The following is a 15215-nucleotide window of genomic DNA, read 5'->3' as shown; positions in this document are numbered from 1 at the left end:
TTAGAATTGAGGCTGGAGAGGGGCGTTCAAAACCACATCGATGCCCCAGAGAGAATTTAAACCAAGAAGACACTCAGGTCCAGCCCACACCAGTGCAGACGGACACTCAGGGCGGGCAGAATTGAGGCTGGAGAGGGGCGTTCAAAACCACATCGATGCCCATAGAGAATTTAAACCAAGAAGACACTCAGGTCCAGCCCACACCAGGGCAGACGGACACTCAGGGCGGGCAGAACTGTAGATTGTGATGACGAGGGATTTCACTAGAATATGTCTATGCTGAGGGGTGATTTTCAACAGAAAAGATTCTGGTTTATGGTCTTCATATTGACAGACCATGAGCCCTGACTTTAATTTGGGGAAAATTGGCCACTTGATTGAGGTGTGACATTCCTGATGAATTTGTTCTTAAAAGGTCTCTGCACCTGAATAGACATTTCTCCAAAGAAGACATACAGATGGCCAAGAAGCACACGAAAAGCTGCTCAACATCACTAATTATTAGAGAAATGCAAATCAAAACTACAATGAGGTATCACCTCACACCGGTTAGAATGGGCATCATAGAAAATGTACAAGCAATAAATGCTGGAGAGGGTGTGGAGAAAAGGGAACCCTCTTGCACTGCTGGTGGGAATGTAAATTGATACAGCCACTGTGGAGAACAGTATGGAGGTTCCTTAAAAAACTAAAAATAGAATTACCATATGATCCAGCAATCCCACTACTGGGCATATACCCTGAGAAAACCATAACTCAAAAAGACACATGCACCCCCAATATTCATTGCAGCACTATTTACAATAGCCAGGCCATGGAAGCAACCTAAATGCCCATCGACAGACGAATGGATAAAGAAGATGTGGTACATGTATACAATGGAATATTACTCAGCCATAAAAAGGAACGAAATTGGGTCATTTGTTGAGACGTGGATGGATCTAGAGACTGTCATACGGAGTGAAGTAAGTCAGAAAGAGAAAAACAAATATCGTGTATTAATGCATATATGTGGAACCTAGAAAAATGGTACAGATGAACCGGTTTGCAGGGCAGAAATTGAGACACAGATGTAGAGAACAAACGTATGGACATCAAGCAGGGAAAGCGGCGGGGGTTGGGGTGGGGGTGGTGTGATGAATTGGACGATTGGGATTGACATGTATACACTGATGTGGATAAAATGGATGACTAATGAGAACCTGCTGTATAAAAGAATAAATAAAATTAAATAAAAAAAAAACTAATGAGGAAATAAGTGCTAATGAGAAATGGGGTTAAGATCATGTGGAGTTAGATGACAAAAATCCTATATCCTGGCTTCTGCATCAGGAGGTAAACTGGCTCACTGTGAGCAAAAGTTGTTTTTAAATTAATATTTAAGAAAAAGCATGAAATTTCAGACTGCTAATTTTACCGTAATTACCATGCATGTTATCACAAATGTCCTTATTTTTTTAACCTGTTTAATTTATTATTTTTGTAAAAAATCTTTGAGTAAATTTGGTGATCCAGAAATATGTGCAATTAACAGCAAAGGCGATAGTGAAGGACTCTTAGCTCCATCCATAGGGTGTGGACAATGTATCAATAGCATATTCTGTTATGTTCTTTCAACAGCTATATAAATACACCAGTGAGATTAGACCACCACTTCCAGGGTCGTGTTCAGAAGCATATCTGTTCTTGGCAATAATAATGGGTAGCGTGAGAACCACATTTCCATTGTTAGCTTGAGGAACACTATATCAGGAATTTTCTTGTTTTCTAAAACACATAATATACACAAGCATATTGTATCCTTTAAGTTGCTAATCAATGTGGACACAAGTGCATGGAAAGGCATTATCTCTGTACCTCCAATAATTTTCATTTCAATAAAAATGTAAACTATGGCTGGACACTTTCCAGTCTTTTTTTCAAAAAAAAAAAGGTCTCCGCATCCTTCTCTTGATCTAGTAATGTGTTTTAGAAGTTGAACATCCTTAGTCCAGAGTTCTTCCTCAGAGATACCCCAAAGTCTATCTACTTAAGTTTAAACTGAAGTTCATTTTTAAGACATGGAGACACGTCTTAGAAGAAAAGATCAATTGTTTGTAACGACTGCATTTCAGAACCCAGTTATATAAAACTTACCTTCCTGGTCATCCTTCGCATTGGCTAATATTTACACAAATTCATATTTCCCAGGGAACACACTAACTCCACAGTTAGAAAGATGGCCAGGGCTGGCTGGGGTGACCCGGGAAAGCTGATTTAGGCTTTGACATTGGACTTGGATAATCCATCAAAGTTTATTACTGTTTGGCTGGAGCAGAATGAAGAACTGAGAGAGTCATTTCCTCTTGTTCTTTCCTCTGCAGAAAGGAGAAACAGCTGGCTCTCCTTGTAAGAACTTAGCCTCACCCACACTTCCAGGCCAGCACATTCTTGGAAGGGCCTGTCCTGGACCTCTCTAGTTCAAAGTCAGCTCACCTCATCCAAACAGCTAGAGAACTTTGTATACAGTACTGTTTATGGGGCAATTCATCACACTGCCCTGTGCTCTCATGCATGGTACTCAGCCAGCATTTATCACTTTATTATTGCTCAAGTTTCATAACAGGAATAATAATGGCTAACATGTATTCGGCACCAGATCTTATAATAATGACATTTTTAGCATTATCTCAGACCTCCCAACCACTATGATGTTCATGTCATTATTTTCCCCGTTTCATAAAAGAAAAAACAGAGATTGATAAATGAAGTAACTTGCCCATGTCACACAGCTGGCCTAATTTTGATCCCTCGTCTCTCCGAATCCAAAAGCCACTCTCTTAACAAGTTAAACTATTCTCTCGAATCTGGCAGGGATCTTCTTGCACATAGAACCGTCATAATTGATTGAAAAATGGGCTTGAGATGAATAGCCTTCTCTCCTTTGGCATCTTCTTCCCTCATCCCTACCGCCTCTGCCCCTCACCCCACCTGGTCGGGCCTCAACGCTGGCCAGTTTGCCATTGTGTTCTGCGAACAGGTCTTTTCACAGAAAAAAGAGAGTGAAGAAAACCCAAAACCTGTCTATTTAAATGTAACCAGAGAGTAGTATGTCTGTTTTGGTGTTTTAATTACTGAAATAAAGGCAGCTGTGTTTATTCCCATGTTGGCTCTTGCAGACGTGGGTTCACTTTATTTTACTTGGGACGACCAGGTCATACATATGCCTGGGGTGTGTTTCATGTTCTCAGTGATACTCTGAGTGTCTGTGCTGGGAAAGCCCATCTCTGTTCTAACCACCATCCTAAAGAAGGACAGAGGGCAGACGGTCCAGGACATGGTCATCGAAGCTCTGGCTTTTGACAGCTTTGAGTTGTTCACATCCAGGCAATTACTTTCAAACCCCAACCATATGTGTTTCTCACTAGCCTGAAAATTGCTCCAAACATAGAGAGGAACATCCAACAGCCCCCACTAAACCCAATACTGGAAAGGAGTGTTGGAGGAGTGACGTGATCCTTGGAGGGATGTTAAGAATCACAGCACATGGTACAGATGGAGTCCCAGAGGCCTTGGGAAAGGAACAAAGGCAGAAAGAAAGATCAAGATCATTGGCTTAACACTTCTTCCAGCCTAGAACCTCTCTCTCTGACACTATGATACAGTGCAAAGAGCACAGATTCCACTGGGGACCGAATTGTGTCCCCTCACCCCCCAAATTCATATGTTGAAGCCCTACACCCACAATGTGACACTATTTGGAGGTGGGGCCTTTGGGAAGTAATTAGGTTCTGATGAGGTCATGACGGTAGGACCCTCAACACTCATGTTGGGATTAGCATCCTTATAAGAAGGGACACCAGAGAGCTTGCTCTCTCCCCATCGCGTACACAAAGAGGCCGTGCGAGGACACAGCAAGATGGCAGCCAGGAAGAGAGTTCTCACCAGGAACCCAATCTGCCAGCACCTCGACCTTGGACTTCCCAGTTTCCAGAACAGTGAGAAATAAACATCTATCGTTTAAGCCTCCCAGTCTATAGTTACAAAAGCCATTCGGCAGCCTGAGCAAACTAACATAGGTGCCTACGTCAGACAGGGGTTCACATCCTGACTCTATCGTTCATAGCTGCGTGACCTTGGACGAGCTATTTTGTTTCTCTTGCCCATCATTTTGCCGATAAGCTATGCACTGAGAACAATGATTGTCTCTCAGGGCTGTGAGGAGGGCTGCATATGATGTATGTGAAAGGTGCCTGGCACTTTTCCTGGCACCTCCATCCACGTCAGTTCCCTTCTCCCCCACTTGGGTGTCCTTAGCGCTAGAGTCTGGGACACGACACCCCATCAGAGATGCCGCCCCATGTATGCTATGGCCGATCTCATAAATGGGCAGCCCGTTGGTCAACTTCAGCCCACAGATGTGTTTTGTTTGGCCTGTACCAATGTTTGGGGACATTTGGATTACTTATCAACTTTTAAAAGACAAAATTTCACATAAAAATCTCAATTTCTGGTTCTTCTTGAGAAATAAGATGGTATGTCACTGGACCTGCATTGTTCTGGGCAGGGGGGATCCCCTTAGACAGAGGGTGAGCTCTCACCTCCACTCTCCAGGCCGGCTTCACCCACTTAGACCTGCTGGCTACCTGTGGGCTTCTGAGTGAGCAGCCCGGGGTTAACAGGGCTGTTGAAATCTAGCGTGGCCCGTATTTTTCCTAGCTGCCCACAAAGGTTTTAAGTACAATTTCAGGATCAGTCCCCTGATGTGAGGAACAATTAGCACGTTCCTGAGTCACCGTTTCATTTATTTATACATCTATTGTGAGCTAAGGAACGTTCACGGAAAAGACCGAGATCTTAGTTCTTGGAGTAAAATTCAGCTCTTGCAAGCTGGGGGGTTGGCCGACCCAACTTTGCCCTTGTCACTCAACATCTCAGGGCCTCAGTTTCCTCCTCTGTAAAAGGAGGGCTTGGGTGAGATGATCTCTATTGTCTCTTTCCATATTTGTGGAATTATTAGGTGAAATTCAAGTGCCTGGCTAGAAATTTAACACAACTCTGTTTGCTTCCAAGCTCTAAACGTTTTAATGAAAGCAGAGCTCTTAAAACACCTCACTGACCCTTAACACAGGTCTTAACTAACTAAATGTAAACAAGACCTGAATAATGGCCTTTTTTAATGTTCTGCCCATTCCAGGGTTAGGTCTTCACCCTTGATGTTCTGCACTTAACACACCCAAGAGGAATGAACACCAGGGCATTAAAAGACCTGATGTTCAACCTCCTGTCCCAGGAGACCTCGGGGCTCTGGGCCCTGCTTGCCTCTCTGCCCGCATTTCACCAAAACACAAACCCAACCGCACCACCACCCAACCTCCAGTACTCTGCGCACGTGGGCCTTCTTTCAGTTCCTTGCTCGTTGCTACCACTGGACCTTTGCACGTGCAGTTGCCCCCACCTGGAGCCCTCTTCATCTAGTTAATTCCCACCGATCCTTCAGATGACAGCACAAGTATCACATCACCATTCCTGGCCTCCTTGGCAAGATCAAGTCCTACTAACATACACTTTCATCACATCAGCTGTGTTGTAGTAGCTGTCACAGGTGCATAATATTACATTTTACATGTGTGATCAGTTGACTAATGATTATCTCCTCAACTGAACATCAATTCCAGGAGAGCAGGGGCCACATCTGTCTTTCCTCATTGTTGTTTTTCCAGTGCCTGGCTAATAGGGAGGCACTCATATATTTGATGAATGAAAGAACAAGTAGTGGACACTACTGGGAAGATTCTCAAAGACATTAAACTCCTCAAGGACCATGTCTTATTGAGGGTTTCATCACCAAAACCTAACAGCAATGACAGTAACGATGATGATAAGAGCCCCAAGTACCAAATACTTGGTGTGTTCCAACCCTGTTCTTACAGACTATTTATGTAGTAACTCAATAACTCACAAGAATCTTGTGCACTGGAAGTAGGTGCATTTCCTATCTCTGTTTCACAGAAGAGGAAACCAAGGCACAAAGAAGTTGGCGAGCTACTTAGTAAAAGGAAGGACAGTAATAAAATCCCAAGCCGTCTGCTACCAACTGCTAGGCCACCCTGGCCTAATATGGCACCTAAGAATCAAGCAGGGCACAAGAAATGTTTACAGAATAAACGGCAGCTACCAGATGTCAGCCCTCTACCCCTGCACCCCAGTGACCCAAACATACATTACATACATGGACAAATGGACGAGCCCTCTCTGGAGCAGAAGTCTAGACAGATAAGGGCCTCAGAACTTAACAGTTACAAGAGTCTCATTAAAGCCAACAGAAGCAGCAATAGGAACCAAGCAGAAAACAGAACTTAAGGTAAAGCTCTGGGGGTGGGGTAGCTCCTTCCACCCCAGCTCAGGCCCACGGTGGGAGGGTCCCGGCCTGGCCAGCCACATACCTGATGTTTTCGTTCAGTGTGTAGAGCTCATTGCTTTGCAAGCCGCCCCCTTTAAAGACATTGATCACGGCAGTCTGGACGCTGCAGGGAAATAGAAGCGACCCCTGGTGAGTGGATCTGTCTCCCCGGGGCCGTTTCCTCAAGCAGCTCAGAGCTGAAGGTGGGTGGAAGGGCCGGGAAGCCTGTGGCACAAACACGGCCATGTTTTCTGTCCCTGGAATCCGTCACTTCCATCTGAGGGTCCTTGGAGAGGAAGGGAGACTGAGGCCAGGAGGACCCAAAAGTAGGCCCTCACCCCCGCCCCCGCACTTTCTCGCAGGCTGGCAGCCCTGCTGGGGGGCGGCCTTAAGGAAGGGCAGGCAGTGGGATCTACTCTCAGGAAACTGCGTGGCCACCGCCGCTGGGCCTGAAAGAATCCCCAGTGGCAGTAACTGCACGTAGGAGACGACTCAGGTCTGGGGTCCTTTCACTCAGGAGACCTGTCTTCACAGGGCAGCCTGGAGACCCAGGGCCAATAGGAAAGGATAATTCCTTGCCTTTTTAAAATGTTTAATTTAAAAAAAATTTCAAATATGGATTTTAATTGTCCTTGCCTTTTAATAGTACCCTCTGGGAAGAACTCCAGAGGGGCTGGCCTCACTTCCCCGGCCACTCCCACTCCTGCCACGGTCTAGGCAGAAGGGTTAATCCGTTGAGGGGCCCAGGTAAGTCTTGACTCCACGTTCTCTGGACCCCAGCCCAACATTTCAGCAAGGAGCTGATCACAAGCTTGTCTTTACCAAAGGTTCTAGGCCTTTTTCAATGGACAAGCCTCCATTTAACATCAAAACATTTCGGACACCTCCTCCCTCCCCATCATAAGGGTTGGGCATTCATTGAAAAAATCCATAATAATCCAAACGACAAAGAATTCCATAATGCTTTAAAATAGTGATGCATTGATTTATCCAAAAAGGAACCACACAGATTTGAAAAACAGCTCAGAGAAGGGCGAGACATACAACGGATTCAGTCTCTACTCAGTGCTGGGTGCACAATAGTTCAGCTGAACGCCTTACAAAGGCTAAGTGTCTCCTCTCCCAGCCACCTGTGGCTCCCAGGTGTGGATCACCCCTGCTTTACGCTGCTTAGTTAGCTTTCCACAGATACTGTCTTAGCTCTCCGAAGCGGTAACAGGTGACTTGAGGTTACTTATATGTTCCCACCCCCGGGTCCTCTTACAATTGGCATGTGACTAATGGGCATGAACGGTAACTGTAAGTTCTGATCCAACTGTCCCGGGCTGGTTAACTGACTCTGAGAGCCCAGAGGCCCCCAGTGGTCTGCTTTCCCTCTACTAAAACAAGGAAACCTGGGGAGAGGGAGGGGGAGAGGGACAAATTAGGAGTATGGGATTCACAAACTCCTACACATAAAATAAATAAGCAACAAGGATTTACTGTATAGCACAGGGAACGATATTCAATATCTTGGAATAACCTATAATGGAACACAATCAGAAAAAAGAAAACTGAATCCCTATGCAGTGCACCTGAAACTAACACAACATTGGAAATCAACTATACTTCAATAAAAAAAGAAAAAAATATTTTTTAACAAAGGAAAGCGAATGGATACAGTTGCCGTAGGGAAAGCACTCTCTTCATCAATCAACCCTACACTCACGACCTTCTGGAGCTGAGGTATCAGGAGATGCTGAAGCTCAGCCAGCCCCTGGCCCTGCTCTGGTGCTGGCAGCGCCCCTGTGCCCGCCCGTGCCTCCTGTACCTGTTCCAGGCCGAGTTGGAGCTCAGCTGCAGAGCCTGGCGGGCTGCCTGGAAGCGGGGCAGGTCGCTGAGCGCCGGGGAGCTCATGAAGCGTGGTCTGGGCCTGCGGAAAGAGCCCATCTTGGGGAACTCGACAGGCAGGCTGGGGGCGAAGCCGCGGGTCATAAGTCCAGGTGAGGGGACGGCTTCTCCTCTGGACCTGAAGGTTCCGACTGCCCACCCAGAGGGCTTCTCCCAGGACTGCTTTCTGGCCCTCAGGCTTTCTCAAAACCACAACGTGAGCCAACACCTGAAAAGAGAGGGCAGCTTTTGTTGAAAACGCCTAGGCTGAGCAGACCCCAACTTGGAGGAAGCTGGCTGGGGCTTCCTGGCCAAACTATCCTAAAAACAATTCCAGGACCCCACGGCACTATCTATACCCTGCAGGGTCCCATTCACAAGTGTTTACAGGCCTCTTGTTAGTTTTGGTCACTTCCCAAAATGGGAAGCCAGCGACAGTGGGTTGAAGCCAGTGCTACAGAAAAGTGATTTCTAAGCTGTACTTGACTTGGTTCCCATGCACGCTCATCAGAGTTTGGGTGCTGGCTGGGTTTCTGTAGACCCCACGATGCTGCACGTTAAGAGATGGCTTTTTAAAAAACAGAGAACACAAGAGTTCTTTGTCCTGGCACTGAAGACTGTCCATGACATGCCCTGACCACGGCAGCCCATGTGTATTGCTCAGTATTTCCCAAAGTGTCAGTGCCTCTTCACTCAGGCTCATCTCCTCACTCTCTCTTACCTGCTGTTCATTCATTCATTCCATCAGAACATATTTATTGGTTACTATTTATTAACCATGTGAGCTGTGGGGCATCCAAAGATTTCTAAGACCTAGTCCCTGCCTTCCAGAGGCTCATGAGGAAGATGATGGTCATGTATTTGTTCACACAATAAATATTTATTGAGCACCTACTATGCTCCAGGCACTCAGGTACTGGGGATACAATGGTGGCCCTGGAGAATGTGGTCCCTGCCCCATGGAGCTTACAACTGGCAGGCAATGCTCCATGCCAGGCTGACTCCCTCCCAGGCTTTTGATTGTATCTACCGTTTCCCTCGCCCAGAACCCCCTCCCTCTTCCTCTCTGCTTGTCTAAATCTAACTTACCCTGAAGGGTTGGGTTCAAGGATACTGTCTCCTGGAAACCTTTGAGGCTCCATGGTTAATGGCAGTGACTTTGAGTGAATCTGGGTTTGAGTCTTAACAAGGCCACTCCCAAGCTGTGTGACTTTTGAGCTCATTAAGTCTGAGAGTCCACACCTGTTAGCACTGCCAACTTCCCAGGACTGATGAGAGAGGAAATGAGATGGTGTGACATGCCCAGCAGAACAGCAGACCCAAGGCTCTCAAGCATCAGCTGTTTCTGTTCAGACTCATCTCCTTCTTTCCTCGGCACTTTGAACCTGTCCTTTCAGTCTTTTCATCTTTAGCGAGCCTCAAGTCCAAACTGACGACTTAAAGTGAGTTTTGAAACTGGTCAGAGTGAAGGACAGAAGGAAACCACCAAGGTCATAGTTACTTTTTCCTTCCAAGACTTTAAGGTTTAGCCCAGAAGTATTCTCACTGGCACCTCTCTCACCAGCTTACTCTGCTATGATCCCGAAAACAATGCTGAAAGAAAAAGACATTCCAGCCATAAATGCCAACTTTCAGGTTGGCAGGAGGGGTAGGTTCTGCAGGTCCAACTGCAGCGTCAGAAGAAGGAGGAACTGAGGTGCCTACTTCTAATGAAACACGCTGCTCTGGTCAGAAGGGGAGTGAGGCTGCTAGATGGGCACGGAGGCCGTCCATCCAGAGGGTGTGGGCGGTGCTAGCACTGTGGCACAGTGACAGTGAACTTGTAAAACCAAGAGCCAAAAAAGGAATGACTCCGCCCACCTCTTACAGTTTTTTAAAGGAAAGCAGACTTGTGTCCCATTTTCTTTTACAATCTCCTGCCCTTCGACCCATTCTCAGACTGAGCAAATAGTGACTAAACTTTACCAGTAAATGCTGGGGAAGTTGTAACAAGCCCGCTCAGTTTCAGAGGGTCTCAATACTTCCCCAAGTACCCCTGCAAGGTGGAAAGATCTGTGCAAATCAGTGAGTGAGGCAAAGAAGTAACACAACCACAGAAGCCCCTTCAGAAGCCTGAAACTAGCCGGCTTTGGGATTTGATTTGCCCAGTAAAGGTCACACTATTAAGAGAGGCTCTGTTTCACTGCCCTTCTTTAAATGGGCCTGTTAAGTGCAATTCATCTGTGTAATTACGGGCTATTAACTCCTTTTATGAGCATCCTAAACTCCAGGTGATGCAGTTGCCTCCCACTCAGGGGCACTTGTACGGGGAAGCAGAAAGGTGAGCAGAACGGATCGATCAGGGGTTCAGCTTCCGGCTTCCTGTTGAAACACCACTTCTCCAGGAGGCTGGGCGACACTGAGGGTCCCAGGGTGGGCTCCCGTCCCCACCCTGGCCCCGCCCGACTTCTCAGCTAACGCCTCCCACCAGGCCGCCTGCTCCAAGCCGTGTGTGCATCCTGCAAGACGCATGGGCAGACCCATGCACACACGTGACCTTTTTAACTAAGGGTAATTTTCAGCCAAAGGGATGATGACCACAGCCTCCTCGGCCTTGCATTAGCCCCACAGTAACACACAACAAGCAGCACCTCTGACTCATTCGTCGCCAGCAAAACCTGCCACCCTCAGATACAGCCAATGCAAAGCTGTCTGGGTCTCAACAATTCTCACTTCTGTACGGAGCCAAGAGGACTCCCCAGAGCACGCAGAGGAAGCTGCTGGGCGTGCTGACAAGAGCAGTCTAAAGGGAAAAGCTGACACACCCTGCATCCACCTGCTACGGCGCTGGCTCCTCGGACATCGGTTTGTCCTGACCTAAATAGGACAAATCAGAAAGTGACAAGACGGATGGGGCTTTGGGGTGAAGCCAGTCCAGGCCCCCATTTACAGGTGACGAAAGTGAGGCCCAGGGCTTCTCTGGCGGCGCAGTGGTTGAGAGTCCGCCTGCCGATGCAGGGGACATGGGTTCGTGCCCCGGTCCGGGAAGATCCCACGTGCCGCGGAGCGGCTAGGCCTGTGAGCCATGGCCGCTGAGCCTGCGCGTCCGGAGCCTGTGCTCCGCAACGGGAGAGGCCACAACGGTGAGAGGACCCCGTACTGCAAAAAAAAAAAAAAAGAAAAAGTGAGGCCCAGAGGAGCAGGGAAACGTCCAATGTGTCTGAGGGAGGAGAGAGCCAGGACTGGCTAGAACTCAGGTTCCCTGACTCCCACCTAAGCCATTTGTAAACTCCTTGAAGATGGGCATCGGGACTTACTCATCTCTGTTACCTCAAGCCTAAGCACAGTGCTCAAGATAAAAATGAAGAAAAGGACAGCAGCTAATAAGGCACCACTGCCTGCCTGACATGATGACAAGCACTGTCACAGTAGGGAAACTTACTCAGCAGGGAAACCCTGGCATCAGTGCTCATTCTGCCACCCACTGACTGTATGAGGCAGAAAAACTGGCCCCCAAAGATATAGTCACTTTTTAGTTCTTAGAACCTGTGAGTATTACCTCGGGTGGCAAAAGATGTGATTAGGTCAAGGATCTTGAGAGAAGGAGCTTAGCCTGGATTATCCAGGTGGGCCCATAAATACAATGACGTATCCTGATAAAAGGGATGCAGGAGATGGGAGACAGAAGAGGAGGAGACACAGATACACACAGAGAAGGTATGAAGATGGAGTCAGAGACTGGAGAGATTCAGCCACAAGCCACCTGTGTGACCTTGGCAAGTTTCTTGACCTCTCTGAGGCTCCATTTCCCCCTGCAAGAGATGAGCTTGCTAGCATGACAACCTCAGGGTTGAAGGAGGATAAAGTGAGTACATATTTGTAAAGCACTTAGATAGAACAGCGCATGGCAAAGAGCAAATGCTTCATAAGTGCTTGTCAAATAAATAAAATAACTTGTTGTTACTTCTAAATCTCCAAGCAATGACAGCAGTAGACACAGAGCAACACTTCCTCTAGCTTATGGCGACCTCACAAACATCTAGAAAATACTCCACTTGGGAGCAGGCCAGGCCTCTGAGCTCCCATGGTGGTCACAGTGCATCAGGGTCTTTGGTAACTCACGATGTTATTTATTGAGGCATGATGACTCTCAACTCCTTTCCTGCAGCGTTCTTTCTGGGCTGCAGCGGGGGTGGGTGTTGGTCACAGAGTGAAGCAAGCTAAGAATTACCAGCCCTTTGGCCCAGCAGTTCCACTTCTAAGAATGCACCCTACAGACATGGTCACGTGTCCCCAAAGACTGGCAGATGTGCTCATTCTTTGCAGTAACGAAAAACTGGAAACTACCAAAATATCCACCCAAAGGGGAAAGGTTAAATCAAGTATGGTACCCCCTAAATGGAAGAGTTAACATACCATTAAAATTAATGCGAATGCCTGTAGTTCTGAAGGAGCAGTGGTCACTAGAAGCTTTGGAATCAGACAAACCCTGGCATCAATGCTCATTCTGCCACTCACTGACTGTATGAGGCAGAAAAACTGGCCCCCAAAGATATGTCACATTTTAGTTCTTAGAACCTGTGAATATTACCTCGGGTGGCAAAAGATGGGATTAGGTCAAGGATCTTGAGAGAAGGAGCTTAGCCTGGATTATCCAGGTGGGCCCATAAATACAACGACATGTAACCTGATAAAAGGGATGCAGGAGATGGGAGACAGAAGAGGAGGAGACACAGATACACACAGAGAAGGTATGAAGATGGAGTCAGAGACTGGAGAGATTCAGCCACAAGCCAAGGAATGCTGGCAGCCACCAGAGGAAGCTGAGAGAGGAAAGAAATAGATTCTCCCAATGCAGCTCGAAGTTGGTATACTGTGAAAAAAAGAAAAAGAGATTCACCCCTAGAGCCTCCGGAAGGAGTGTGACCCGTGACACATTGATTCTGGACTTTTGACTCCAGAACTGTGAGAGAATACATTTCTGATGTTCTAAGGCACCACGGTTGTGGGAATTTGCTATTGCAACCAACAGAAAGAGAAGATACTCACTCTGTGTCCCTGAACCACTCTAAACTGCAGTCTCTACCTCTAAAACACGGGAACTTGGAGAGTTGTGGTGCCGATGAGAAAGATTATCTACGAGGTGCTTGGCAGGGTTCCTGGAACTATGCAGGTGCTACCACAGGTGCAGTGGCGGTTCAGAGCAAAGGGGCCAGAGCCAGGCCCCATGTCACCACTTCCAGCCAAGGCAGGCGATTTAGGATTGGTGGGGGTCTGGATGAGATGATTCAAGTAAGGCTGAAAATAGTCTTGGTGCAGCAAGTGCTTGATATATGCTACCTATTGTTTATTTTTATTACTGCCACCATCACTGCTGTATTAGCCTGCTCAGTCTGCTATAACCAAATACCACAGATGGGATGGTTAAAGCAACAGAAATTTATTTTCTTGCAGTTCAGGAGATACAGGTTCAAGATCAAGGTGTCAGCAAGGTCGGTTTCTCCTGAGGCCTCTCTCCTTGGCTTGCAGATGGCCACCTTCTCCCTGTGTCCTCACGTGGTCTTTCCTCTGTGTACATGCATCCCCTGGTGTCTCTTTGTGTGTCCAAATCTTCTCTTCTTATGAGGACACCAGTCAGATTGGCTTAGGGCCCACCCGAACAAGCTCATTTTAACTCAGTCACCTCTGTAAAGGCCCTATCTCCAAATACAGTCACATTCGAAGGTACTAGGCGCTAGGTCTCAACATATGAATTTGGGGGGGGACACACTTCAGCTACAACCCCCACCATCATCATTGTCACCGCCACAAAACCTTCTTTGCCTAAAGTCTCTGAGTTACAGAAGCCACAGTGTCTCAGTAGATATTCCCTTGTGAAGGACCGATGAGGTTACTAACATTTAGAAAAATGTGCTTCTAAGATGGTTTAAGGGGTTAAGTTTTGGGTGCTGGAAGCGTTCACTTCAGTAATCTGGAAAGCCGGGGTCCTGTGTCCATGATGCGTGAGGCAGTTAGAGGGTTACTGGGTGCTGCCACTGGTCTTGCTCTCCCAGGCTCACTGCACAGGGGTCTCTTTGGAAACCTCTGCACTCACGATCCAGAATGTGTTTCTTGGAGAAAAAGAATGTGGTTTCTTGCCTTCTCCTCCCAGCTTCCAGGGCCAGGGCACGGAGAGGGGTGGCAGCTTTCGGGCCGGGCCAGTAGGCAGAAGAAGGTGGTACACTCAGTGGAAAATGCAAATGAATTCTACTAAGGCTCCAGCCCTCGACTCTGAAAAGGGAAGTAGGACCATGGCACAACTTAAAATAAAGAAGTGGGTGGCTTACAATGACTCTGAGGCTTCCAGGAAAAAGCCATTCTGAGTGGAAATAACAAAGAAGTCAAAGAAAACTGGGTACTCAGTCTGATGTGGCCGCCCAGAAAATGGAAAACGAGGAGAAACCAGTTCCCAGGGAAACCAGACAGAGAGCCCATCTGACACGTCCCCCCACCCCCGCCCCCAGGAGACCCTGCAGGCAGGAAGCCCAGTGTGGAGCTCCTTCCCTGGGACACAAACACAGAAATGAAGAGGCAACGTCCTTAAGCTGCGTCAGGATTTAGATACTATCATTCAACTTCACCCATCCATTCTCTAACTGGCCAGAGAGATCTTTATAATGATGAGAGCGGAGAATGATAGCACGTTCGCTGAGGGCGAAGTAAGGTGCAGGTACTTGACATGTATGATTTCGGTGTTTCTAAAATAAATTTAGGGGATCTTGACCAAAATCCTTTAATGATATAGATTAGAACAGAAAATATCAGCGTGCACTGCATTTGGGAGAAACGTGTATATTACACGTGTACTCGTACTGAGTCTAAATGTACCAGTATTTCCTACTGTCTGTAACATTCAAAATGTTTGGAAAGCCCTGTGTGCCATCGCCATCCCCATCTTACAGAGAAGGAAATGGAGGTGCTGCTTAGGACAAGAACCCGACAGCCC

General features: G+C 47.2%; 1 protein-coding gene across 1 annotated transcript in view; it reads right to left on the bottom strand.

Moving 5' to 3' along the window:
• PRR5L (proline rich 5 like) overlaps window positions 1-15215 on the bottom strand; it is a 70990-nt gene that overhangs the window by 43645 nt on the left and 12130 nt on the right. The window contains exons 2-3 of the mRNA XM_082660382.1: window positions 8193-8480; window positions 6426-6506 (exon numbers count right to left, since the gene is read on the bottom strand). Of these exons, the coding sequence (XP_082516508.1) occupies window positions 6426-6506; window positions 8193-8356 (245 nt within the window). The 5' untranslated portion in view covers window positions 8357-8480. The remainder of the gene's footprint in view (window positions 1-6425; window positions 6507-8192; window positions 8481-15215) is intronic.

The sequence above is a fragment of the Grampus griseus genome (genome assembly GCF_964374135.1).
Source record: "Grampus griseus genome assembly, chromosome: 8".
Lineage (NCBI taxonomy): Eukaryota > Metazoa > Chordata > Mammalia > Artiodactyla > Delphinidae > Grampus > Grampus griseus.
Note: the sequence above shows the minus strand (reverse complement) of the source record. Positions and strands in the feature narration are given on the sequence as shown.